At 34.0% G+C, this 27,533-nt stretch overlaps 4 protein-coding genes across 4 annotated transcripts; 3 read left to right on the plus strand and 1 right to left on the minus strand.

Annotated features, from left to right (window-relative positions):
• Nucleotides 1–13,340: 13,340 nt before the first annotated feature.
• LOC118738816 (peroxisomal biogenesis factor 3) lies at nt 13,341–15,555 on the minus strand. Its single transcript, XM_036469806.1, has 2 exons — nt 15,165–15,555; nt 13,341–14,967 (listed from the first exon to the last, which is right to left on the minus strand). Exon 2 carries the CDS (start codon nt 14,887–14,889, stop codon nt 13,759–13,761), a length of 1,131 nt encoding a protein of 376 aa, XP_036325699.1. The 5' UTR covers nt 14,890–14,967; nt 15,165–15,555; the 3' UTR covers nt 13,341–13,758.
• A 180-nt stretch (nt 15,556–15,735) lies between these two features.
• LOC118739855 (pyroglutamyl-peptidase 1-like) lies at nt 15,736–16,776 on the plus strand. Its single transcript, XM_036471351.1, has 2 exons — nt 15,736–16,075; nt 16,132–16,776. Exons 1-2 carry the CDS (start codon nt 15,830–15,832, stop codon nt 16,624–16,626), a joined length of 741 nt encoding a protein of 246 aa, XP_036327244.1. The 5' UTR covers nt 15,736–15,829; the 3' UTR covers nt 16,627–16,776.
• Nucleotides 16,777–18,223: 1,447 nt separating this feature from the next.
• LOC118738817 (nitric oxide synthase-interacting protein homolog) lies at nt 18,224–19,515 on the plus strand. Its single transcript, XM_036469807.1, has 3 exons — nt 18,224–19,086; nt 19,143–19,251; nt 19,313–19,515. The coding sequence occupies exons 1-3, from the start codon at nt 18,350–18,352 to the stop codon at nt 19,382–19,384; spliced, it is 918 nt and encodes a 305-aa protein (XP_036325700.1). The 5' UTR covers nt 18,224–18,349; the 3' UTR covers nt 19,385–19,515.
• A 436-nt stretch (nt 19,516–19,951) lies between these two features.
• On the plus strand, nt 19,952–20,572 carry LOC118740061. The gene has a single exon (XM_036471555.1). The coding sequence runs from the start codon at nt 19,952–19,954 to the stop codon at nt 20,570–20,572; it is 621 nt and encodes a 206-aa protein (XP_036327448.1).
• Nucleotides 20,573–27,533: the final 6,961 nt, after the last annotated feature.

Raw genomic sequence — 27,533 nt, forward strand, 5'->3', positions numbered from 1 at the left:
ACAAATATCAAAAGGCAAAAAACTAAGGGGTGCCCCCTTACATATAACATATAAGCATAAAAAATTGCTTGGGAAAAATAGGCTTGGATCACTCAAACAAAAGCCTACTGCGGGGACCTGGAGAAAACGTATCATTTCAGGGGATCGAGAATTGTGAGGTCTTCTTAAAATATTATGGGGATCCAGGATTTAGAGAAATCCAGAACGAAGAGTTTAAAGGTCAAGGGTAACTAGATACTATGTTGAGATATATTTACATCTGTAAATTATTTTTGAGTCGAAAAAAAACATTTTTCCATTTAAAAAGTCGCTAGCTGACTCTCCCCCGTATCGCGATGTGTTTAAGCCTTAATAAAGGGGAGGAATAGTTTGTAATGAATAGGCGATAGTAAATTATTTTTAACCTAAACCAAAATAGATTTTTTTTAATAATAAAACCTCTGTTGTAAAAATATATCACAGTTCAATTTAGCTTAGTACTAAATAATAGCTGAAAATTACTAAAGCAGCGTGTGCTATAAATATGTATGTACAACAATGTTCGAATAGTTATTAGTCAAAGTTTATAGGCACTAAATTTTAAAGCGTCTAACGAAAATAACTAAGTTTAAATTACATACAAGCTAATAAACTGATAAAAAACGCGGTTGGAGGTTGGGTCAAATGATAAGAAAATTGCATATATACATACATACATACATGAGTGAATGTAAAGTAAGGGAAACCAAAAAACAAACAAGTAATTTTTAAGCAGAAAACAAAACCGACTTCAATTCTCTATAAAAATTTAAGAATATTGTTAATTTCTTCATGATCCAATCATCAGCTTTAAACCAAATTAGTATGGGACTATCTGTGAGGTAACACGTTTTCTTAAAAAAAAAGAATTATACAAATCGGTTAACGTGGTCCAAAGTTATGCATCAGTGTTGCCATTTCTTATTTAGCTCCGAAAATTGGGATTTAGCTCCTAGCTCTTTTTTTTAGCTCTTTTCAAAATTACCTAGAACTTTTTTAGAAAGTTTTAGTCGTATTTGGTGATATATTAAAATTAAAAATCTGTAATTTCATTGTACAAGTGTTGACTAAAATTCATTTGGCTTTGGTGATCTCAGGCTATATTTTCGATACCTTCATGTTATTCTATTTCGATTAATAGTTAGAAAAGTTTCATTCCTAATGTTAATGGCGCATAAGCAAATGGCAAATGGGCAAGTAATCGATTATTTGCTACCAAGTGCGCGGGGGCACACAAACTATACCGGGCAGTAAGTAATTCGAGCTCCGATAAGCTCAGGCGGTGTATTCTCTCTCAGGCAGCCACGGTAGAAAAGGAAAGCCAAAATGCAGTGGAAAACATTAATTTGTATTCCGGAAAAAATACAGACTCCACCATAAACTCGTGGATCTAGGCAAAGAATTCAAAATTCAATTAGAAGAAACCCCTTTTATTGAACGCGCGGATCTTATTTTTACCTTACTAATTTTACCTTAAGGAGAGAGGGAAATAAAACTTTTCAGAGAAATTTTGCGAAAAAATCATTCGTACCACGAGTTTTTATGGTCAATTAAAATATCTGAAAATGTAGATTTAAACAATTTGTAGAGTATTTGTAATTTGCAATAGTGGCAAAAATAGAATGCCTTATGTTGATCAGCTTTCGCTATATTTCTTTTGGTTATTTAATACTTAATATTTTTTTATATATGTCTAGCTAATTATATGTACACATAACACTGTGCGACAATTTTACAAAAAAAAAAAATATATATATATACTCGCGAAGTCATGGGCCAAATATATGCAGTAAAATTGCCTTTTTTAGATTTTCTCTCTGACGTCAGGATTTTTTAAAAGGACTTTGAAAATTGAATATTGATTCAGAAATTGGTTTAAAAAATTTAGTGCAATGTACTTAGGAAAACAGTATGGGTATCAAATTAAAGAGAAAATTCTGTAGGCAAAGTACAGATTAAATTTTTTGGTGCATTAAGTATTGAAAATTTCCTTAAAAATTGCATCCTTAAATATCCTTGAAATTTTGCAATATTTATTTTGAAAAAATTTTATGTTAAGGACTAATATAAACTCGATAACGTCCTCGAATATAGTTCTTCTAACTTTATTAGCTGAAAAAAAATAAAATCGATTCAATTTAAATACCTGTTCGTCCTTGTGAACCCAAAAAAATTTTTTCTTTCATTTGGAACCCATTTTTATTTTATGTACGTTGCACTGAGTTTTTTAAATAATTTTTTAGAATTCATCATATCTTTGGAGTTATAAAATTCTTATAAAACAATTTAAAACTAAAAAAGCAGTTTTACTATATTTGGCCCATAGTATCGTGAGTATATTGATTGCTTGGTGAGTTTTGAAATTTTTTTGTTTCAAACTGCTTAAATCTTTTTACTCAAAATTTTTAGAAAAATTTTAGGTACACAATTTTATAAGTATAGCCTATTAAATTACAAGAGGCGTCACGCATTTGCTTCCATACAAAGTATGTTTGACAATTTGTTTATATTAAAGAAAATGCCCAGCATCATTTAAAAAATTCCCAAAAATCAACGGTATTTTGTAATTGCATGAAACTGCATTTTGTCCTACTTTAATCTAATGGGCTACAAAACTGCGTATCTTAAAGTTTTCTAAAAATGCTGAGTAAAAATTTTGAAAGTTTGGCAATTTTTTTTGCATTTTCATAATTTTTGTACAAATTTTGAAATGCGCATCTAAATGCAGTTAATTATATATAAAATGAGGTAGATATTTATAATATTTTAAAATTAAATAAAGAAAAGAAAAATAGACTCTTTTATTTCTGGCACTAGTGTTATGAACTTCTTGACGTAATTTTTGTTTTGCATCGAGCTTTTTCGACATGCCTTAAGTCACTTTATCAGATATGTACATGCTAAAGTATTGTTAAATGCGTATAAATTTCGTTTTGTCACTAATGAAATATTGACTTAAATAATAAAGTAGATTTCAAACCCATTTATTTACTATTTATTATATGGTAGGACAGCTTCTCAAACTATATTGATGCAATTTTTCATGTTAAGTGGTTGGAAAATAATGAATATCCAAATCCCGGGACTAATCCCGGGATTCCGGTATTGTATGAACGATGTCCTGAAAATTCCGGTATCGCAAAAATCGAAAAAATAACATCCCCAATGCATACATATAGGTGTTGTAAGTGCCATAGCAATGAATTCGAAATAATGCACCTTCTTTTGGTTGTAAAAGTTTTTTTCAGCACTTAAATTTATAAAATTCGTTGATTTTATTAAAATTACGGAAAATGTAAGTGCAACTTTACGTCAGTAAATGCTCAACTTACAAAAAATAGCTCTTCGTTTGAGCTACTGTTAGTATTATTTAGCTCTTTTTTCGACCGATTTAGCTCCAACCGATTTTTTTTTCTGGCAACACTGGGTAACATGCACAAAAAAAATATTCCGACGAATTGATAACCTTCTCCTTTTTGTGAAGTCGGTTAACAAATAAATAATATAGAAAAAACAACAAAAATATATAAAATTGTAACAAATAAATGTAAAAGATTATAGTTTAAAAACTAAAACCTCCCTATTATAATTGCCATTCGTAGTGTCGTCAGGTATGTAACTTGATAATAGAAATCGCTGCATCTTTTAGGCGCATCAATATTACATAGTTACATCCCGAGCTAATAAAAGGAAGGTAAGAAGGTAATAATAATAATAAAAAGGAAGGTAAAAAGGAATAAAATACTCGTAGAACATTTAGGGGTAATACACAGAAACAAAAAGATAGAAATAAAATGAAAGAGATTAACAGTAAAGTAGTAACCGAAATTGAAGAATTTTTCACACCTTTTAGACTTCAGAACATTATTATCCTCCACTTATTCTTGTATGTACATAGCATAAACATACTTATGTTCATATGTATGTATGCATGTGCGTATAATAAATAAGCCATTAAAATAATGTGCTCTAATATAGTCATTTATATGCACACTAGGGTGGTCGAAAAATACGCAGGAAAAGCAACTTCTTGGAATTTCTCGCTGCAACCCCCAAAACTAAAGAACAATAAAAATAAGGAGACCCGTTCTTTTTTATTTTCAAATCGGTTGATATTTAACCATGCCGCCGCACAGTCGTTTGAAACTGGCATTCACTGTTTATAATCCACAAGAGTATTCATTTCTTAACCGATTTTACCCATTTTTTTTAAAGAAAGATTATAAAATTTACAAGAGATCTGATGATTATCTGTGGTACAACAACAACGGTATAATTTTTGCATTTTAATTTATTTTTTGAATTTTCAGCCCTGGAACACAATGGTTTGAAATTGAAATTTACTGTGCATTATCCTCCAGAGCCTTCAGTTTTCAATCAATTGAATATATTTTTTTTGTTAAATAAAAGCCTATAAAATTTACAAGAGACCTGTTGAGTCCGGTTTTTGAATTTTTATTTGTTTATATAAAATTGTTTAGTGCAAGGTGCAGGGCAAATATAAATTTTGAAGCCACTTGAAACTTGCGCTTTATTGAACTGAAATTTAATGGGCTATAAAACTGCATACGTAAAACTTTTCTAAAAATTCCAAACAAAAATGTTAATTTAATTTTTTTATATGTTTTCTTGTTATTAAATTTTTTTTATTTTTATTTTTAAATTTTCTTGTGAAATTTTATTTTCGTTTGAGGGAACCCTACTATTGTTTTCACCAAAGTTTTATTATCTAACATTTTTAACTGGAAATTTAAATAAACAAATGAAAATTCAAAAATCGTACTCAACAGGTCTCTTGCAAATTTTATAGGCTTTCATTTAAGAAGAAGTTAATTCATCTGGTTGCAAAATGAAGGCTTTGGACGACTTTGAGCAGTAAATTCCAATATTTAACCCCTGTGTGCCGGAGCATTGAAATATTCCATATATATCACACGGGAAAACACAGTTTTTGTAGAATTGCTATAAAATTCTTAAAAGTAAATATTTTTTCTTCGAACAATAATATTTCTCTTCAGAAATTTTCAAAAAATAAAATTATAATGCGTTTTAACTTTAAAATTTAGATTTTTTTTACATGAGTTATGTGCATTTTTGTATAAAAGAAATACGATTTTAAAGTTAAATATTCATAATATTTTAATTTTTTGAAAATTTCTCTCTGCAGCAAAAAAAAAAATTTATTCGATCAAAAAATATTTGTTTTTAACGATTTTATAGAAATTCTACGAAATTCATCATAATTTAATTTTTTGAACATTTCTCTCTCTGCAGCGAAAACATCTTATTCGATCAAAAAATATTTGTTTTTAACGTTTTTATTGATATTCTACGAAAACATTTATTTTCGGCATGTAAAATATATGCAACATTTCTAAAAATAAACAAAAATACGGGTCTCTTTATTTTCAATACTCTTCAGTTCTGAGGGTGGCTGAAAATAAAACGTTGGGCCACCTTAAAGCACACACACTTGAATATACATATCTGGTTATGAAGGTGTATATAAAAAACTAAAATTGACAAATTACGTAGCAAAGGCACAAAAAAGCTTCGACGGAAAATATATAAGGGAACGCAGAAAAATGCGTTACCCAGTATACATGCATATGTATGTCACGCACGTACCGCTATCCTTCATACATATGTATGTATGTGTCTATGTATGTATGAAATTATGTAGCGACAAAACGTCTATCGTCTACTATGTACATAATTATGTATTGTACGTAAACACTAACAAAAATCAGCATTGCTTCTTGCGCCATACGCGAGTTTATAAGGATATGCAGGCAGTGCCACTGCTGGCCACCACCCACAACCACACATACGCACTTCTATCAAAATATGCACACGCATATGTACATATGTATGTTCGTACATACATACATACAATTATTATTAGACGCTTGTAATGCCTGCCTACATTTAGTTTCTGCCACTTCCGACTCCTGGGCCCAGGTCCGCCGAAAACGTGTATGAAGTGAAAGCCGCTAATGAGGCGAGTTGTCGCTTTTTTAGTTTTCTTGTTTTTACTGTTTTCCCCGTTTTTTTGGGGTAATCGATACTGCAAAGGTTAAAAACTTGAAATTGGCTGTTGGCGTGTGTCCACACAGACCACCACTGCTGTTTGCGGCTGCCTTTGATCCTGCGCCACACGCATACACACACACACCTCAGCCGTCTGCCACTGTTTGGCTTTTTGGCATTCATCAATATTTTCTTACTTTTTTTCGACTACCCAACCCTCTTGCTTGATTACGAAATCTAAATCATTCATATCGGTTAGGTATTCTTCCCCCACCTAAGTACTTATGTATAAGTAATTTAACCTCACTTTCTGCTTAAGGCATACCTTGGCAGTGTATTCTACTTACAAGTAGTTTTTTCAAAAGGATATACAAGGATATGTGCGTGTGCGTTGCGTTGCGTCGCTGTTGTGCATGTGTATGTACATATATACTTGTACATTTACATACTTATGTATTTGCGTTTAATTCTATCGAAGCACATACATATGTACATACATACACGTTTATCACTCACTTTAAGATTTGCCAGCGATTCGATTTTTTTCACAATTTTTTTTTGTTATAATGCAGTTGTTTTTTCTTAAAATTATTTCCACATTTTTATTGTACAAAATCTCACTTGCGTGTGTTTTTGTTTAATTTCAACTTATTTTCTTCATTTAATTTCCACACTCAACGCAAAGGACTATTTTTTTGCAGTGAAATATGCCCGTGTCGCGTACACGACTTTTGCCGATGTGGCGACTTTTCACGTAACTTTCTAACTGAATTTTCCTTCTGCTACAGAGACTTTTACTGCTGTTCAATGCTCGGCTTTGCCGTTCGTCTATTCACTTGCTGACTATCTTCTGCTCTCGCTGCCGCTGTTTTTTTTTTTTGTTTTTTTGCACAGCTGTCATTCTGCTACTGCTGAGCGATTTTCTGCCGGTACGGTGTTCTGCATCTAACGGTTGCTGCTTGTTTGCTTTATACCAACAGCAGTACCACCGCCCAACCAACCCACTGCCTAGGCAGCAGACTAACCATTCATCGATATCAGCTGGCGCAGCGCGCTTTTGGACGCAACCCCTTTTGTGCTATTATAGAGCTGTGTGGTTGCATTTGTGTGGATGTGTGTGTGTGTGTTTGAGTTTTTATTTGTGTATGTTGATGTCCTTTTTCGTTTGTGTTTTGTTTGCGAGAGACAGAGCGGCGTCGTCGCATCGAGGCTCAGAGTCGCCAGCCATTGTTGTTGCTAGCTGAGAGTTGTTGATGTTCTTTTTTTATTTAAATAGGCGCGTTGGAGAGGACGAAGGAACGAAAGAACGAAGGAAGTTTTAGGAGAATGTTAAAAAGTGAGATAAAATAAATGGAAATAAAGAATAATATAGTAGTACAAATGAAAAAAATAACAAACATTAAAAAGTTTTAAAAATAAAATAAACCTGAAAAAATCAGGGTCCGCAAATAACGATTATTTTTGAAATTTCAAATTCAAAAAATCACACTGAAAGAGAAATGCTACGTGCATAAGGAGTAAACCAGCATACTTCGTTTTCATGATTCAATAATAGGTTTGTTCCACAAGCTATCCGAAATTAATTCGAGTTACACATACGCGTTCCACAAGTGAGTTTTATAGTTTATTTGATATACGCTGATAATTTGAACTTTGCTCGAGTTTTTCTACAAGTAGCTTGTGGAACAAACCTACTATGGAATGTAATTTGTGACAGCTCAAATTTGCCACTCCTTTATCTAGATTTGTATTCTGGTCTTGTGGGAGAAAGGGGAAGAATGTGATTGCCTTTTACGAAAACGGTAGTGGAAAGGTACAAAAAAAGTACGCAAGGTATACAACAACATAAAAGTAAAATTAGTATTATTAATTCTAAAAATACTAAACAATACGTAAAAATATGTATTTTTAATTTAAGTTATTCGTCATTTCCTAGAACTAGAATACCGCCCGTTCAGCTACGCAAAAACGAAAATGCAGATCAATAAAACTTTTTACGCTCATTTAAACCATGCCAAAATTATTTGGCGCAAGTAAAATATAAAGACGTTTTTGAAGGTTAAAGTTAATTTTTTTTTTTTTAATATTAAATGTTATGAACTTCATACCCAATTAAAAACTAATGACGTCACCATAAACATAATTAATCTTTCAACTGATGTACATAATTTATATGCTTTTTAACATTTTTAAACCAAAACCACTAAAAAGCGAACAAATGTTATTTTTTCATGAAATATATATTTTTTTTAAACTGCTTAATTATTGGTAAGGAAATGTATATTATTTGGAAAGTACAAGTTAATATCTTTAATTCGTTATACATATTTTATTATGATCTACTTTTGGGTTTCAAGAATTTAGTGATAATAAAAATATAAATAAACAAGGCAAATAAACCTCTTTTATCTTTATTTTTTATAAATATGTATAAAAAATATCGATAAATATATATGTATTATAATATATAAATATATTGATAACAATATCGAATATATATCGATTTAAAAATCGGTAAATTTATCGATATCAAGATCGACAAATACAACGAAAATTATGAATTAGTCCCGAAAATCAAAAAAATTCCCAAGAATCCGGAAGTATTCTCGAAAATCCGGAAATAGTCCTTAGAATTCCGAAATAGTCTCTAGAATCCCGAAATAGTCTTGAAGAACCTGATTGAGGCCGAATGATTTCTAAAATCCCGATATAGTACTTCCCAAATTAAGGTTTGGGGAGTTTAGGTGAGGTGTGGTGAGAACAAGTGTCATGAGTTCAGTTGGTAAGATCAGGTGTGCTGAGTTTAAGTGAGGTGTGTGTGGTAAGTAGATTGCGGTGAGGTCAAGGGAGTTGTGGTAAGGTGAGTTGAGGGAATTGATTTTCGTTATTTTTTTCAATTTCTTCTAAATCATAAAGTATTTAGTTAAAAGAGCAGTGAAATTATTTTGTATCTCCAAAGTACCTGACTATTTGGCGCGTGCTAAATACTTTCATTGTTTGTACTTTAATATCTAGCAGCTCCTAAATATCCAAGTTTTTTTACTCTAATATCTAAAAGCTCTTAAATACCTAAGTCATTTTACTTGAGTATTTCGCAAGCTCACGAATGCCTAAGTCCATTCCTACTTGAATATTTAGACATCTCTAAATACTAAGTATTTCAGTATCTAGTATGCAAACAGTGCTTTAAATACAAAAGCATTTAGGTATGTCCAACACTGTTTGTATCCATCTTCATGTTCGTTTTCGTCTTCGACTTCTCCATCGCAATCGTATTCGTCTTTGTCTAAGGTTTAGTGTTAATTTTAGTTATTATTCCTTAACCAGAAGCTACTTTTGCTTTCTAAGCAAAAAATAAAACTCAAACAAGTAGATTTTAAGCAAAAAAACAAAACCGACTTCAATCCTCGTACCTATAAAAATTTAAGATTATCGTTAATTTCTTCATGATCCGATGATCGGATTTAAACCAACTTAATATGGGATCCCCTGTGAGCGGTGTTGCCAGGTTTTGCATTTAAAAAAGCACTAAAACACCAGAACAAAAAGCGCGTTTTTTCTCGAAAAAAGCACCAAATTTCTTATTGGAGGATTTAATGGACTTTGTATGCATACAAAATTTGATTGTACGTGTGCGAATTTAAATTTGTAAAAATTAATGCTTCTTGCTCGGTGGCCTGTTTTCTATAAATTCAAATATTTTCGTCCAAACGACGCGACGTAAACATTTTTGTTCTTATTTTCTAATTTGCAGTTGTGTCCAGCGCTGCCATTTCGCTAAGAATTGCACTGTTTAAATATTAATTTTTCTTCGATTGGCTTAATTTTTTCTACAATTCCTATCAAATGAAAGTAACAGCAAAAAATTAAGTTTCATGAACTATGTGGAAGTTAAAATCTACACTGTAGTCTTTTATGATCCCGTGAACTAAAGGAACGGTAAGGACTTTTCTTTCCGATCGCTTCACACCTGAAACATAACAAAATTTGATTTCCCTTTTTAAAGTGTCTTATTTGAGCACATCCACCGGCGCATAGTGGAAAAATCTTTTTGTGTAAAAAAAGGTGCCTACTCGATTATTCATTTTTAAAAAGATTCGTTATTCATTTTACTGTTAGGAGATGCTGGTGCTTTTTTTAATATTCGTAAAAAATATGGCAAATTCAGCCCAAACTAAAGATTAATTCCTGGTCCCAGCAACATGGACGTTTTTGCAGGCAATGGCAAATTACCGTATGTAATTCTGGCATGATTATAAGTGCTGCAACATATTTTGTTGACAAATATATGCTCTTTCGTTTATGATTGTCATTGTGCAATGATTTGGTTTCCATTTTTGTAAAGTTCCTGACATCGAATTGCTCTAAATTTAACTTCCATTTTTGTTTCAGATTTACAGTTTTGGTGTCTTCAAACTATAAAAAAAACACCAAAAAACGTGCGTCCACCAAGCTCAAAAATTTTCGCGTTCTGAATTAAGAAAAGCACTAAACTTAGTGCGAAAAGCACTAAGTTTGCAACAGTGTCTGTGAGGTAACACCTTTCATAAAAAAAAAAGAATTTGTAGAAATCGGTTAACGTGGTCCAAAGTTATGCGGTAATATACATAAAAAAAATTCCGACGAATTGATTATAATAATGATTATTTTCAAAGCAAAAAATATAACCAAAAAAATAACGATTATTTCCTGAGCGAAATATAAAAATCAAAAAATAATGACTATTTTTCAAGCATAAAATAAAATAAAAAAATAACGATTATTTCCTGAACAAGATTTAAATTCGAAAAATAACGTTTATTTTTCAATAAAAAAATTAAGCTCAGTAAATAACCATTAAAAAGTGTTTTTTTTTTATTACAAGTAAATTTTAAGCAAAAAACAAAACCGACTTCAATTCTCATATAAAAATTTAAGATTATCGTTAATTTCTACATGATCCAATGAACGGATTTAAACCGAATTAGTATGGGACCACTTGTGAAGTAACACGTGTCCAAACGTGGTCCAAAGTTATATAATATACATAAAAAAAAATATTCCGACGAATTGATAACCTTCTCCTTTTTGTGAAGTCGGTTAAAAAGTTATAACCCTTACGGTCCCCCGAAAAACTAAAAAATAGTGGTTAAAAAGCAATGAACAAGATAATGCGTACAAAAATATCAAACATCAGATAACATTATTTTTCTAATTTTTAAATAAAATTAAATAAAAAAAAAACGAAATGAAAGGAAACTAAATGGAATGAAGCAGAATTGAAACGAAATAAAATAAAATTAAACGATAAATGATTAGAAACGAAATGAATGATGCGAAACGAAATAAGGTGGAATCAAATAAAGTGAAATGAAAGGAAGGGAAAGCTAATAAATTAAGTGAAGGGAGAATTTAAATAAAATTAAAGGAAATGAAAGTGAAACGGAGTGAAGCGGATATAAAATTAACTCAAATAAGATAAACTAAAAAAAAAAAATAAAACGAAATGTGGGAAAAATAAATGAAACGAAATTAAATTAAATGAAACGAGATGAAATCAATCGAAATGAAACAGAATGAAATAGCGAAACAAAACTATATGAAAAAAGAAGTGAAATAAAATACATTGAAACAAAATGAGACGAAATTAAGTTAAATTAAATTTAATGGAATAAAATGAAATATAAGTGTTATAAATTAAAAATAGAACAAAATAAAATAATTAATAAATTGGTAAGCTGAAATCAAATTTAAAAAAAATTGCTACAATAAATTTAATTAAAATTAGGAAACGAAACGGTTTTGATTTTCGTGACAAAAATCATAATATCACAGTTAAAATTGGATTAGTTTTTTTTCAGTCTAGAATAATCGGAATTTTAGGATTTTTATTTTCGATAAATTTTCGATCGTCATTTTAGGATTTTTATTTTTTTGATCACAAAAGTTTTAAAAAGTCATAAAAATGCAAAAAAATCCAAACACTGATTATTTTTTATCGAAAAATATAAGTCCAATTTTTAACGATTATTCCTGATCGAAAAACCAAAAGTCAAATGAATAACGATTTGCAACAAATTAAACATAAAAATCTTGGTAATTAATGGTTATTTTCGGTTCCTGAATAAATGAAATAAATTAAAAAATAGTGAGCTTCCATAAATTTAAAGGAACAAGACAGCGATGATACATACCATTTGGATGATATCAGCTGGTTTATTTTTTTTCACGCAATAACAGTTTTAATTAAAAATTTTGCTATGTGCTTAGGAGAGCGTTTTGGTGTTTCTGTTTTAAGTCAAAATTTTACTTGCCATTGCCTGCGGGTCGAACCAGCAATGGTTCAATGTGGCAGAGACTTTAGGTAGATTTCCGTCCTACCAAGGTGGCCAGTCCACTACACAGTGACATTTGGTAATGAAGTGCTTGAATTTCAGGGCGCTGATCAGGGCATTCGAATTGATCCGTTGTGCTTAGGAGCATCGTGATGTCAAGTCATTTTGGCAGGTAGTCGCGATAAATCTCATACACCTGTCGTGCGGCGAGCCGACATTAAATAGAAGAAATTCTTTAAAATTTAGACGGACATGGGACCCAGCTACTGCCGAATTATAATGAGAGTTTCCAGGTGTCCACTTTTTTACCGGACAGTCCAGTTTTTAGTATATTTAGTCGTGTGATAATTAAAAAAACGAACTATGGAGTATGTGATCTGTTTAAATACACATGCATACACAACTCCCTCCCCCCATTCTTCCCAATTTTTTTATTTTGCGAAGATTTCTGAAGGAAAATATTAAATATAACTTGACATTGTTACATTCATCTATGATATCCGCATTCATTCATTCAACTTAAATTTCATTTTTGTAGTATTTCGACGTAGTTCCTCTCGCCTTTATGAAAAATATATATATTTTTTTATTTGGATTAAAATGTGTTTGAACGAAATAACTTGCAAACGTTTATTTCACCGGAACTTCGTTATAAGCCCAAAAGTATGCTTCACGTTTTAGTAACATTCCCCGGTATTTCCATTTCCGTTTTGCCAGAGAACGTGCAAGTTCTCTGCGTCTGCTATTACTGGCATTTAAACAAAAAGAAAGTAGTTCTGTATTCATTTGAATTATATTTCCAATCACTAAAGAGTTAATATATAATATGATCTGCATTGTTACTGTATTAATAATTTTTTTTTTAAACAGCGTCAAAGAATCATTATTACAATAAAATAATAAATAAATTGCGTCGAAACATGCAGAATGTATGTACATATGTATATTGAGTACACAAATCTTTATTTCGTTTTTTTATTTGGAATGAAATCTACGCTAAGTAGGACGAGCGCTTTGCTGATTTTGTAGTATGACAAACAAATTTTAAATTGTCTTGCTGAAAAACTTATATCCCGGTTTACAGCTAGAGATTTAATGCTATAGTTTTAAGAGCACTAAATGGGTGTTCACTTTAATTTTAAGCAACAATTTTTATTTTTAATTAATGCTTTCATGGCTTAAGCTACTCATTTTTGAACTCATAATGCCACTCACTAGTCCGCTTATTGCCTTCTTTGTCAAAGTGCTTTTCCGAACTAATGGACTCATATTTGTTCGCATATGTTGGAAAATATACATATTATGTACATATGTTTATAAAAAAATTGTAAGCAGTCATATGCACACTTCTGGTTTATAGGCATTCCATTTGTTGCGCCTAATTTTATTTGATAGCTTATGTGGAGCCAAATGTTTCATATACATTCGCGCCGAATACTTTGCTTTTCTCGTCGACAACATAGAATGTGATCAATGAGGTAGCTAAATTTTGTGGCCTTGATGACTCATCGAATCCCTTCGCAGTTAAACCACTCACAATGGGTATAATTTTAGCTAGTGCCATTTCTGCCCTATTTATATTGAGTACACTATTTTCTTTTCCTGATGCAACATCGCCGCTTTCCATATTTTTCGACTTTTCTGTGCTTGCTGCGTGCTGCTGTGCCAGCGCCAATGTTTCACCCAAATTCTCCGCAATTGCATCTACGGCCAATGAAAAGCCCCGGCAAATGTTATTTGCACATACTGATGAGGCGTCATCGCTCTCAAGCAGATCCAGTGTTTCACTATACATTTTCTGTAAAAGTGGCCCGACTGTATTGTACTCTGGCACCTGTGGAGGTAGCAAATATGTAGCCATTTTCGCATTTGGATCACACACATCACTGTTGATGGCCATTTGTAAAGTCCAGAAGAGTTGTTCCATATCGGCAAGGCTGAAACGTTTTGTCAAAGGCAATGGTTTCATAATCATCAGCACCTTTGAGCGTATCACGCGTACTAGCTCGCTTAGGCCACCTTCGTGTATGAAATGTCGTATGATTGACAGGTACTGTTCTTTCAGACCTTCTGAAATTTGTTTCTTTTCCGTTGTAATATCTTGGTACAAATATCCACCGAGCAGATTTAGTTGCACCCGCAAGGCAATGACTAGCATTGAGGAGGCATAAATAAAGGTGGTGAGTCTCGTGAATGCAACAATTTTCATTTCTTCCCATAACTCCAGCTTATTTGGAGGATTTTGACGCAGCTTCTCGAGCAGGGAATCGGTACTGCACTCGCGTATTATTGCAGCATATAGCTCGGCGCTCATGCCAATGATTACTTTGTTACAAGTGCGTTCCGTCGACTCAAAATGCTGCATACGCCTAGTCTTCTCGAAAAACTCGCGTGCTTGTCGCTCTTGGAATTCAATGAGTTTACGTTGTGCATATTTGATTGCTATGAATGTGCCTCCAATAACAACGCCTGTAACTATAAATTTTCGACGATGACGTGTAATAAAGTCACGCAGACCGCCAAACATCTTCAAATATTGTAGGGAGTATTGCGGCTTTGAGGTTGTTAAGAGCTTGAGAAGGTCGTCAAATGGTTTGTTTTAAAGCTGGAATTAAAAATTTGATAGCCGTAAATTAAAAACTCGAAAACGTGAGGAGAGCTGTGGTATAGCAACTTATTTGCAAATATTAGGTGTAGTGCATTTTTCTGCTCTAGTTAGATTACCTTTATTTAATTACGGTAATAGGACCACATAAATCGACATCATAAAGGACATATAAAAGTATGTATGTAATAACTTACATGTATTGTTTCCCAGATTGTTTCCAAATGTAAACTTTACAATTGTTTTGTTGCCTCCTTCCTGCACTGCCCACACATTTATCGTTTCATCAATGGATATATTTAATTATTCATAAGGTTTATTGATTGCACTGATTTATTGAACTTCTTGAAGCGATATCTCCATGTGTGTACAAAAGTTCTATAGGCACCTTTCCTGTGGCCTTTCTGATACTAATTTACTGCGACTTTGAGCTTTTAATATTGAATTATTGTAAAAATTTAAGTATTTGCTTAACAAGTGAAATGTAAATCCTGCACCAGGTGAGTGCGAAGTCCGTTTTTTATTTATTCAATAAATTTCACGTCAGACGCCACTATCAAGAATTCACACAGGTCAAAAATATGACAAGACGAATGGCATTTGGTTTGACATTTCTCTGCTTTATCGTTTTTGCTGTGCCCTAATGCAGGGTGACACCACTGTTTAACCAAGATTTTTTAGATTTTTGGTATTTAATACCCTGCGGCATCTTCTAACGGTTAGGTTGTTTGACAAGCGTCGCATTCATATTTATGATAAATACATTTTAGATAAATACAAATAAAGTAATAATTAGTCGACAAAGGCACATTCGGTAACATTTTTGCTCCGACTTTGATTAAATTGTCGTCGTACAGCAGAAATGGCTCAACTTCAAGGGAATACAGTTGAAGCACCAGCGGAAGCAGAAGAAAAATTGATCATCGTCACCGGCTTTGGCCCCTTTGTTGGACACGAAGATGTGAATGCCAGTTGGGAAGCTGTGCGCCTGCTGCCAGACGAGCTCACTTGGCATGGACACAAATATAAGCTGGACAAATTAGAAGTGCCTGTAGAGTATGGCGCAGTGGACAAAGCTGTAGATGACATATGGTCACGCAAACCAGAGGTACATGCTTCAAATTAGATGATTATTCCTTTCAAGCAACTTTCTTACTTTTAAAGCTTGTCATACATTGTGGAGTCCATGGCAGTGCTACCTGCATACATGTGGAGAAGTTGGCATATAATCATAAATTTACAAGGCCCGATTATGCTCGGAAACATCTGCCGAAAGGCGCAGCTTGCTTGAAGAACTGTAACGCTACTACTAAAGATGATGCAATTTTGCATTGCGGTTTGGACATAGACAAAATCGTTCAAGTCGTTGCTGAATCGTGTGAGTGTATACCATCAGCTACAGACGAAGCCGTAGAAAGTACAACCGGGGCAGATTCGGTGCTACCAATGACAGTGGCAAAAAGTTCTGATGATGTAGGCAACTATTTGTGTGGTTATATATACTTGAAATCTTTGGATAGAAATAGGAATCGTACATTGTTCATACATGTGCCGCCTATTAACTGTCCATTTAATTCAGAGGAGACAAAAGAGGTTGTATTGAGGATAATTGAAGAATGTGTGGGGCAGGTGAAGGAAAAAGGGAAGGAGTGCCTTTAATTGACCGACATGTGCAATAATATTCAGTAATAGTCATAAAACAGAATAGCAAATGTTAGTAACGTATTTTTGTATATGTTTGTATCCCTTATATTAACGGCCACGAAGTATTAAAATTTATTTGCATTTACAAATAAAGTTAAATATGCACAAAAAACTTGGTTTTACTTTTTAATATGAGATGGGGAAGGGAGAGTTTTTTGAGAGGAAAGGTAAGTGATTGTAATGTAAAGAAAAGAAGCGTTAATAGAAAAAATAATAATTACGCTTTCTGTGTAGGGGACAATGATATGGCAGCCCTGTTTATTCTTTTTCAGAGAACGTAAATTATAATTACGTTCTCTATTTTGTTTTTATGCACTTTTAAGCTGAAATTAGTCAAGAACGTAAATGAAAACTCAACACCGCAGAATTTTTCTGTAGTTGTAGCCCGTAGCGCAGAAATCTGCGGAATTTAGATTTTTCCGTGTCAGCTGATTTCTCCTTCTTTAGATGGTTGCCAGTTCGTCAGTTTTACAGATGGTAAAAAAGATATAAGTTCCTACTCAAAATATGTTTAAAATATTTGAAATTTACTATTGAATAAGGTTTTTGTTGACAACTAAGTAGTTTATATTTAGCTAAAATCTATTATAGCACGAAAAATTGTAGTTGAAAGGGTAAGTTTATGAAAAGGCATTGATGAGTGGCAACAGTGTAGTAAGCAACACTGAGGGCTCCAGTAATCGACAAAATTCTGCGTATACAGACTGCGTTTAAGTATACGTTCTGCGTGCTCGACTAATTTCAGCTTTACTATTTTCGGATAACTTGGAATTAGCGTTGCCGTTTTGTGGATAATTCCCTAAATTGATGAAATTACAAGTTTTGTGGGTAATGTTTGGGAAACGATATGTTGTGGAAAAATTTGGGGAATTTGCTCTTTAATAACTACCTAACAGAAATTTAAGTTTCATAAACATTTTCAAATTAATTTTTATAGGATTTCCTTATTGAGTTTGATTCTTTTGGTATCTTCTGTATTAAATGTTTTTCTATTTAATTAAAACTGGCAACAATACAAGTACAGTATTATTAGAAGCACTGTGTAATAATTACTTTAGCAGGAGCAGAGCGAATTCATACAAGGGGAACAGCTGAGATATTCGCCGAGGTGGTTCTTAATGTTAAAAGGATGTGTTTGTATGTATTCTCATGTCGTATTCATGATGATAATATGATTCTTAGATTTTGTATCTATATAAGTGCTATGAGAATTGAACTGCAGATTAAATTTTAATAACCAAATAAATGTTTTACAACCACGGTCCAAAGAGCTGACGTCATCTAATGATTTTTTTTAATCCCTAATAAGCAATTTTTTCATTTATAATGTGTATTTAATATTTTATTTAACACTAAATAAACAAAAGATGCAGAGAATTGTAATAACTAAAATATATTATATATTTTAAAGAATAATACAGCTTTATGAAGGGAACTAAACTTAAAGATATATATTTCGTTTGTGGGGAATTTGCGGAGAATTTGAATTGTGTAAAGGCCGATGATTTGGCAGCCCTGTTTATTCTAGTTCTCAGAACGTAAATTATAATTACGTTCTTTATTTTGTTTTTATGAGCTTCCACTATTTTCTGACAACTCGGAATAAACTTTAGAAAATATTGATTCGTGTTTTATGTTTTGTTATTTAAAAAAGCTGGTTCAAAATTAAATCAATCAAATGACTCGCCATGCACGCAATTGCACTGCCGGAGCTGTATACACCTACAATGAAAAGCGTCGCGATGCTGCCGAATCAGGCTATGGCACCAAAGCCCAACGTCTTGGAAAGGATTCCGTAAAATCGTTCGATTGTTGTTCTCTGACTTTGCAACCATGTCGTAATCCGGTGGTAACAAAGGACGGCTACCTTTTCGATAAGGAAGCCATTTTGCAATATGTTATCACCAAGAAAAATGAATACAGCCGGAAACTGAAGGAATATGAACGTCTTCGGCGCTTAGAAGAAACTGAAAATGCACAAGAATTGAACCTCAAGCAACAAAAATGTATTGAAAAGTTTGTAAATGCCGGAAAACCAGTCAACGAGAATGCAAGTGGTTCCAAATCGGCTCCTGTTGAGGCTGTCACTCCCAGCACATCAGCGGCTGCCATAGCCGCTGCTGGTGGATCTATCTCCAATATGACTAATGGGAATGAAAAAAAGTTACCCAGTTTTTGGGTACCTTCAGAATGTCCAAATGCTGGCGCTGCGAAAGCAACAAAACCTGAGTCCACGATTTATTGCCCTGTATCCGGGAAGCCTCTAAAAGTGAAAGATTTGATTGATATAAAATTTACAATACTCAAAGACGGTGATAACAGCCGTTCACTAATAGCGAAGGAGGCACGTTATATGTGTCCTGTAACGCACGATGTGCTCAGTAATGCTGTGCCATGTGCGGTATTGCGGCCAACGTGAGCTTAAATGGTTTTGCTAAATAATACGGAGCTAATTTATGTTTTATTTGCAGCGGCGATGTAGTAACTATGGAGTGTGTAGAGAAATTAATTAAAAAAGATATGATACACCCTTTGACAAATCAAAAACTCACTGAAAAGGATATTATACCATTGCAGAGGGTACGTTCTGTGACAATAATTACAAAAAAGCATTGATTTAAGTTATTTGCTTCTTTCACAGGGCGGCACCGGTTACGCTACGACCAATGACAATTTAGATGCAAAGGAAAAGCGTCCAATGCTGCAGGTCTAAAGCGGTTTATACATACTATAATTTTAGCGTATAATTAATTTATCTTTGCAGTTTTATTGTACTTTAGTTTAAATATAATCTTGTTCAATAAAAGCGTACTTATGCAAAAAGTTTGCAAAGGCAAAAACGTCTCCGATATGTGTTCAGACTTAAGAACTGAATACACGAAAGTGCTTTCGGGGGTATCAATTTATCGCTCTTACCAGTTAGAAGCACGTAATTATTTTTTCTTAGTAAATGTTTACAATTGTTTTGCTTACTTTTATTAATGGCCTTTGCCTAAATTTGTTTAACTCAACTTTTATAGGTTCAAAGCCTGTTATCGGAAAAAATGCCATATCAGTCAATCGAAGTTCAAAATAGCAACATCCATTGGTGTGCATAGATAGTTTATATGCCAATGAACGACATTGAAAATAGATAAGAGATCTCAACTATCGAATTTTACCAGTGACCTTCAATTCCTCTAGATATAAGCGCTAAAAATGCTTTGAAGACATTAGAAAGCAGTCAGCCACATGTTCGCAAAATTATATTAACTAAAGAGTCATTTAAAGCCTTCCAAATATGCATACCACATTTGGAAAATTTGTTTTATTTTGCCTTTGCACTAGAGAAACACTTGCTGAACATTTCAAGGAGTGCAAACATTCAGCCGATGGCAATTTCGTAGCCATTGAAAACAATTGTCTCGGCTACATTTACTGCATGGGCGAAAACTCCTTCACAGATTTATGTCCAGTTGGCACATATTTTGATCCACAACAGCAACAATGCACAGATGACGTTTTCTTCAAGTGCGTCGAATATATTGAGGAAAATGCTGAAGGCGCGGGGCAACAGAGCGAATCTGTGCAACAGCAGTCAACAACATTAGCATCACCAAATTATAATGCAGCTAGTACAACACCTAGTAATATCGCACCAACAACACAGGCAACAGTCGCAACGATCGTCGATACGCTGCCATCAACAACAGTGCCGCATCGTCCACACTGCCAGCCCGCGGTGGATGAGTATTTTCCCTATCAACTACGTTGTGAGTACTATTATAGATGTTCGCGTGGCTACTTGAGTATTTTACGCTGCAGCTTTGGTTATGGTTGGGATTTTTTGCTGGAGAAGTGTGTGCCATTTAAGCAAGCACAGTGCTATAGGATATCGGAGGCACAGGCTTTTAAGTTTTAAGTAGTTTTTTCGCTCTTCTTATTTAGTTTTAAGATAATTATTTATTTGAATAAACGCGCTTTGTTTTTTACGTACAGTATGGCTATGCGTGTGTAGTTATTTCCGTTACGCACGAAAGTATGAACCGATTTTCAACAATTAAATAATTCCGGTTGACCTCTATCTCTGATTGTTCCGATAATGCGTGCGCAGACGATGGCCCAGTGATTACTCCCCAGTTTCCGTCCGCGCTCCTTCGGATCTTAGCAAGCATCCCGGGACGATACGAGGGGAATTAGAGCGATCCTTCCTGAGCCTAAAACCTTCTGATACAGATTCCATAACACTGCAATAGTTCCTCCATGAGGATCTTTTGCTTTTCCTTAATAGTTTCTTGTAATCCTTTAAGTTTAACTTTTAGATTTCCCATTGCGTATCGCCTCCCGCGATACTGAAGTCCCTACGACAGGATTCGTGGGCCTCGTCAATCTTTGAACTCCACCAAGGTGGTTTCTTTTTGCCTATCGGCTTTATCATAGAGCCTTGCTACACGCCGCAGCAAAGCGTTTTACCAGGTCCTTAGATTTCCTTGGAATTGATAGTTTGGTTTTTGAGAACAGCTTATCACGCTCTTTTCTGTACTTGTGCCAGTCGGGTTTTTCTTATATTTCCGTTTGGAGGCACCGCAGACGAGACCCCATCTACATAAGACGAATTGGACGTAGCGGTGATCAGAGAAGGAATGCGCGTCAAGCACCCACCAGTTCCTGATCATAGCCTCTGCATCTTCTGAGACGAGGGTAATACCCAGGACCCTTCTTCTGACCTTCGTTATGAACGTAGGCTCGCTACCCCTACTGCTTATAACAAAGTTAGACTAGCTATATGACCGTTGAAGTAGCAACTTGCCTTTCATGTGCCAGATATATCGAGGCAAGCCTTACTAGTCGTCCGTTCACTGCCATTCTGGCAGTGGTGAAGTCCTCGTCACTGAACTGAGGTAGAAACAAAATTTTTAGATTGGTACTTACCTATAGTATATGTATCCACTTATTAAAGTGTGTTTTGCCGACTTCAGCCCCTTTAGAGGGCTGGAGAAGCAGTAAATTTGGAGGACGCGCACCATCTTGGCCGCACCTTCCCACCCCTCCATCACTGTTGAGTTTTAGTTTTCAGACTTCTACCTTGGCTTAAATTAAAGGTCTTGAATAGCACTAAAATTGTGTGAAGGGTGCACAGCTGCATGCAAATCATAAAAAAATGCAATATATAATGCATTTTCCAAATTGAGGGGTTGGCATTTTTTTTTTCGATTTTTAAACAGGTGAATCGTGTTTCTCGTCTCAAAATCTATAATATTAGTATAAAAAAAAGTACAAAAAATAATTTTTTTTTAATATGTACGTTGGATTTTGCATGTTTTTTTTCGAACAACAATATTTTTGACCAAAAATAATAGCTCTGATCCAGTACTCCATGAACTTACAGGATTTTACACGAACTTGCAGGAAGTTGCAGGAAAAATGTTCCCGTACTACAAAATCCTCCAAAATCCTGTAAATGGGAGCGACTTTTGGAGAGTTGTGTAGAGAATGAAGTTGCAAGATTTTACCCGAACAGTACGGGAACAAAAAAACCATTTTTCCTGTAAAAACGTCAACCAGTGATTGCTTGACACTTTTCATGATTTTACCGGAAGAAAAAGTTCGGGTAAAATCTTGCAACTTCATTCTCTACACAACTCTCCAAAAGTCGCTCTCATTTTGGAGGATTTTGTAGTACGGGAACATTTTTCCTGCAACTTCCTGCAAGTTCGTGTAAAATCCTGTAAGTTCATGGAGTACTGGATCAGAGCTAATATGACTGAAAACATATGATTTATAAAAATATAATTCATTTATAAAAAATTTTTAATAAAATAAAATATCTATCATACTTGAGAACAGCTATACCGATATTTTTGAACTTTTGAACATCATAAGGATGATAAAAGAAGAAAAATAGTTCCGATATATCAAGGGGGCGTGGCACCTCCCATACAACCTGATGTTTTCACACAACATATGTATCTCTCATGGAAAAATGGGTCTTATTGAAAAGGGGGGCATGGCACCTCCCATACAAACTGAATTTCTCATACCACATACAAATTCTAATGTGAGAAATCCAGTTTGTATGGGAGGTGCTACGCCCCCTTTTTCAATAACTCGAATTTTTTCCATGAGTTTGGCGTCGATATTATGTATCTCTATACTAAGTTGCAGCACTATACGATGAATACTTTCAGAGATATGTTGTGTGAAAACTTCAGTTTGTATAGGAAGCGCCACGCTCCTTTGATATATCGAAATTATATTTCTTCTATTATCATCCTTGGACGGTGTAGAGTTCATGTTTAAAATTTCAAAAATATCAATATAGCTGTTCTCGAGTTTTTCGAACAGGAAAAAACGGCTTTCAATATATATATATTAGTATAGATAACAAATTGAAAACATCTTTAATTAAATTTATCCTACGGAAAAATGTTTATGAATAATTTTTTAAATAATTGCAGGCATTTGAAATTAATTTTAAGTATTTTTCAAAAAAGTGGAAGCATTTAAACGTAAAATTTTGTTTTCTATCATTTTTCAACATAAATAAATAAATAACTATAGCTTTTTAAAAAAAATCGACACAAATAGATAACACGCGAAATTTAATTATCTCATATTAAAAAAAAAAAAACAACTTGAAATCGGTGCATATTTGGGCTCTCAAAATTGATTTGTGCCCAGCAACCTTTTCTGCCCCACTGTGCGTCACCTACTCAACTCACTTAACCTTAATTAGAGTCATCCACTTTGTAATAAGCATCTTCATAAAAGCGCTCTCGTTCAAACCAAGCGACAACGCAGCCTCAGCCTCCACATTGACCTATGGACGTCTGGCCTACACTAGGTACCTGGTTCGATCAGCTTCCCCCGCATCCCAACTATTGTCAGTAATAACTATTTCCACTACAGCGGCGAGTTTTTCACTGTGCGTTGTTGCTATTTATTTCGGTTTTGGCTGGGAATCAGATCTTCAGCGTTATATGCCCATGCAGCAGAAAAAATGCTTCCGCATAAATCTCTTGCGTTAGACGATGTCGGTGGCTGGTGAGACTGCTTTGTTAATTTTTTTGTTGTTGACGTTTTGTTTAATGAACAAATTTGTTAGTTTAATGTTCACTCTTGTGCAATATGTTTGCGAATTATTTAGAAGAATTGCACACACATATGCACTTAATTAGTTATAGTATTTATATGTACCTTCGTATTTGTATAAAAGTCATTTACGTATAGCATTAAGTTTTCAAAAATAGAAATACTTAGTTATCGAATTGTTTGCCAATGGCTGTTAGAGTATGTACATAATTAATAACATAGATAAATAAAATAACTAATATGAAGGCTTCAATGGCCATATCTAAGGTCTCGGGCATCCTTCACCAATCTGGAAAACCTGCAGTACGTCTCGACAGACGGTCATACCTTTCTAGGATATGGTATCCTAATTTCCAGTGTCAGTGTTGGGAGGCCTATTAATAATCCTCATGCCTTCCCGGCTAAGATTAAGTAGTCCTTTAGATACTCTTCTGAAAGAAGGTATATATCTCTTTAATCAGCTTTTATGCTTTATCAATCGTTATTAAGAATCTTACCGCTTTTTAGAAGCTCTTGTGTGTATTTTTGGACGAACCGCAGTCATAGATCCCTCATGACCGCATGGTTATCTTTTGATGAATACCTGTCTAATTAGATCAACAAAGTTTTAAGGTTGTCTACAAGCCTCGTTGAGAATGTGGCCAGAAGCAAACTTTTCTGGTACGTAGGCTTAAATCGTCTGACCTAGTATTGCCATCACCGAAATTGGATCGATTAGTATATCGAATTTGTGTTCCTTTATCCATCATTGTGTATTCCTTCTTCAAAATTTCGGGATCATAACTTTTGTTTTAAATGAATAATTTTAAGAGAAATGAATGAATTCCAAGAAAAAACTGCATTTTCAACAAAACAACTGTAACCTTCGAATTCGTCGTATGAGCCAGAAACCAAATTTACAGGAGCGTTTTTTGCTTTTTAAAATTTTTAGAAGTTTTTTATTTTATTTACTTTTTACTAAGTACGAAAACTTTTTTATGGCGTATACGATAATTTCGCCCTCAAGAAAAAATTCATTGCAACATACGGTGAAATATACAGTTAATTTTTGGAGTAACTATAAGGATTTCAGGTAGGTACTATATTTTTCCAGGTGATGCGTTGTGGGGTATAGAACAAATTTGAGTCAAAAAGTAAATATCGAAAAAATGGTAAAAACGATATTTTCGCGCAAAGAGGTCGATATGTTTTCAATATATACCTATCGATTTTGTTATCGATATGTTTATCGATACTCCTGTTTATTTATCGGAGAATTCATTAATATCGTCATTGGAATATTTATCTACAACGTTACCGATATATATATTTATCAACTTTATTATCGATAAATTTATTGTTAGTCAATAGTAGTCTGAAGCGAAAACAGTCAAGCCTGCCAACAAAAACTCATAGAAGTTCTTTTTTCATTTGAATTTGGGTTGCCTAATTAGGGCCGGTTGTTCAATGTCTGGTAATCACTACCACTACACTATCGACGATTTCGACATCATGCATGTTACATGTGATCGATAAAGCAGTCGTTGTACTTAACCGGACCTTCTACCCCCGGATTTGTGCTAACCAGACATTGAACGACCGGCCCTTAACATGTTAACCACCTCTTTTTGATTACTCATACGCAATGGCGAACGCTGACCTTTCCGATAATCATATTAATCGTTTGTTCATAGTACAAAGGTCGTACGTTTATTTGTAGATATTGGCGGCGAAATCTAAAGTTTATATAAATTTGTATAAAAAATAAATGCATTAAAATTTTATATGAATAATTTTTTCTGAAACAGATTGCCTTCGAATTACCTACACCACTTTGACACCATTTTCAATGATTTCTGCACACGAAGTTATTTATTTTTCCATTTCTACACATTCCTTCTCCTTCATAATGCGACATTATTTGCTTAAAAACATTTCATAAGCGATGCCGATTAGAGGAGCGAAATGCAATTTATAATTTGCGCCGCCATGACTAATGGGCAGCGAATACCTTTTGAATACGAAGTCGCTGGGCAACAACTGACCAGACAAGTAGCAAAAAATATTTTCTATAAGCAGACAAGTGGACAAGCAGACACACTTGCACACATACACGCACGCTGAAACTGTCTATAATAATAGTTCGTGGACAAAGTGCCTGGCAAATGCCATGAAATCAAAATAAATCACAACAATAAATTTGTAGCTGCCCAAAAAGTTCAATTCTTCAGCATAAACAAGACAAGAACATATACACACGCGTGCACATATGTACAATATAAGTACATACTTGCAGAATGCACAAATCTTGGATGCATTCCGGTGCAGTGGACACTTTTCGGCTGAGTGGCAGCGGCGGCGGCGGCGGCAGCGGCGGTGGCGGTGAAACTTTTCCCGCAATCCAAGTCGCTGGCCAGTCAGCCAGCCCTGGCGGCCCCGTTGGCCAAACAGACAGCTAACGATGCAAGCAAGCCAGCAAGCAGTCGACCAACGAACCGGTCAGCTAGCCAAGCAGCAGCCTAGATCGACCGATCAACGCCCTGTCAGCCACCTCCATCCATTCATTTCCATTTGTATGTGTCACATGGGCTGCGGCGGTCAACCGAATTGCAAGCAAACATGTGCACAAGCGCATGCACGGCACGCAGACGAGTTGTATGCACAATCGATCAGGCGAACGGCCAGCAGCCAAGTAGCCAAACTTATAGGCCAACTGGCGCGTAGATTCTTCAACTGGGCCGGCTGCATTTTAAGAGTACAGATGTATTTGATTTTGGCCACAATTCAAGCATCCACGGCGGGGAATTAAAACAAAAAAAAATGCAGCATATACAAGTAGCAATAACAATGTTGAGAAATGCTGGGTAGAAAAAGAAAATTCATTCTTTCAATGTTGGAAAATGTAGTTTTTCCTTTAGTACTTAGTACAGATACTTACATACATATTTACGTGTTTGTTTGTTTGTATGTACAGTGAAAGCACCCATAAACAGACACCGATGGTCACTTACTTTTTGTCCGCCTATGAGATATGTCCGCTTATGGGAATTTCGTAAAAACTAAAATTTTAATTCAAATTTAAAAAAAGTAAGTGCGCCTGGGCCACACTGGAGAAGTGAAACTTACGTTACATATCTATTGTCTCATAACCAATATACATACATATGTACATACATACAGACATGGGCTTTTGCTTAAGGTTATATTTTTTGTCTTTTCTCTGTCTAGACGTAGGACCTCTACCCCTGTTCGTTCTAATTACATTTATGTTATTCTGTTTTCCTTTATTTTCATTTTTATCTTTATAGTCTATCGATAACAAAAACGACAGTAACATCCAACAAAATATCGATAACAAAACCGAAAATCAATAAAAATATCGATAACAAAATCGATAAAAATATCGATAAAAGTGTCGATACAAATGTGGATATCAAAATCGACAAATAATCCAAAAAAAAATCGATTATAAAACCCTTAAAAATATCGATAACAAAATCAATAAATAATCGATAACAAACTCGACATATAATCGATAACAAAATCGATAAATAATCGATAACAAAACAGATAGCAAATGCGATAACAAAAATGATAACAAAATCGATAAATAATCGACAAATAATCGATAAATAATCGATTAAAACATCGATGACCATATCGATAACAAAATCGATAAAAAACTCGATAAAAAGTTCGATAAAAAATGTCGATAACAAAATCTATAACAATATCGATAACAAACCCAATAACTATATCGATACAAAATATCGTTAACAAAATTGTTAAAAATTTCGATTTAAAAATCGATA

This window comes from Rhagoletis pomonella, unplaced genomic scaffold (genome assembly GCF_013731165.1).
Source record: "Rhagoletis pomonella isolate Grant_MI unplaced genomic scaffold, Rhpom_1.0 Rhpom_scaffold_00005, whole genome shotgun sequence".
In the NCBI taxonomy this organism is placed as follows: domain Eukaryota; kingdom Metazoa; phylum Arthropoda; class Insecta; order Diptera; family Tephritidae; genus Rhagoletis; species Rhagoletis pomonella.

Coding starts and splice junctions, on each gene's coding strand:
- LOC118738816 (XM_036469806.1), bottom strand. CDS start 14,889: ATGTTTGGCGGTCTGCGTGACTTTATTACACGTCATCGTCGAAAATTT.
- LOC118739855 (XM_036471351.1), top strand. CDS start 15,830: ATGGCTCAACTTCAAGGGAATACAGTTGAAGCACCAGCGGAAGCAGAA. Junction 16,076..16,131: donor TATGGTCACGCAAACCAGAG/GTACATGCTTCA, acceptor TTACTTTTAAAG/CTTGTCATACATTGTGGAGT.
- LOC118738817 (XM_036469807.1), top strand. CDS start 18,350: ATGACTCGCCATGCACGCAATTGCACTGCCGGAGCTGTATACACCTAC. Junction 19,087..19,142: donor TGTGCGGTATTGCGGCCAAC/GTGAGCTTAAAT, acceptor TTTTATTTGCAG/CGGCGATGTAGTAACTATGG. Junction 19,252..19,312: donor ATATTATACCATTGCAGAGG/GTACGTTCTGTG, acceptor CTTCTTTCACAG/GGCGGCACCGGTTACGCTAC.
- LOC118740061 (XM_036471555.1), top strand. CDS start 19,952: ATGCATACCACATTTGGAAAATTTGTTTTATTTTGCCTTTGCACTAGA.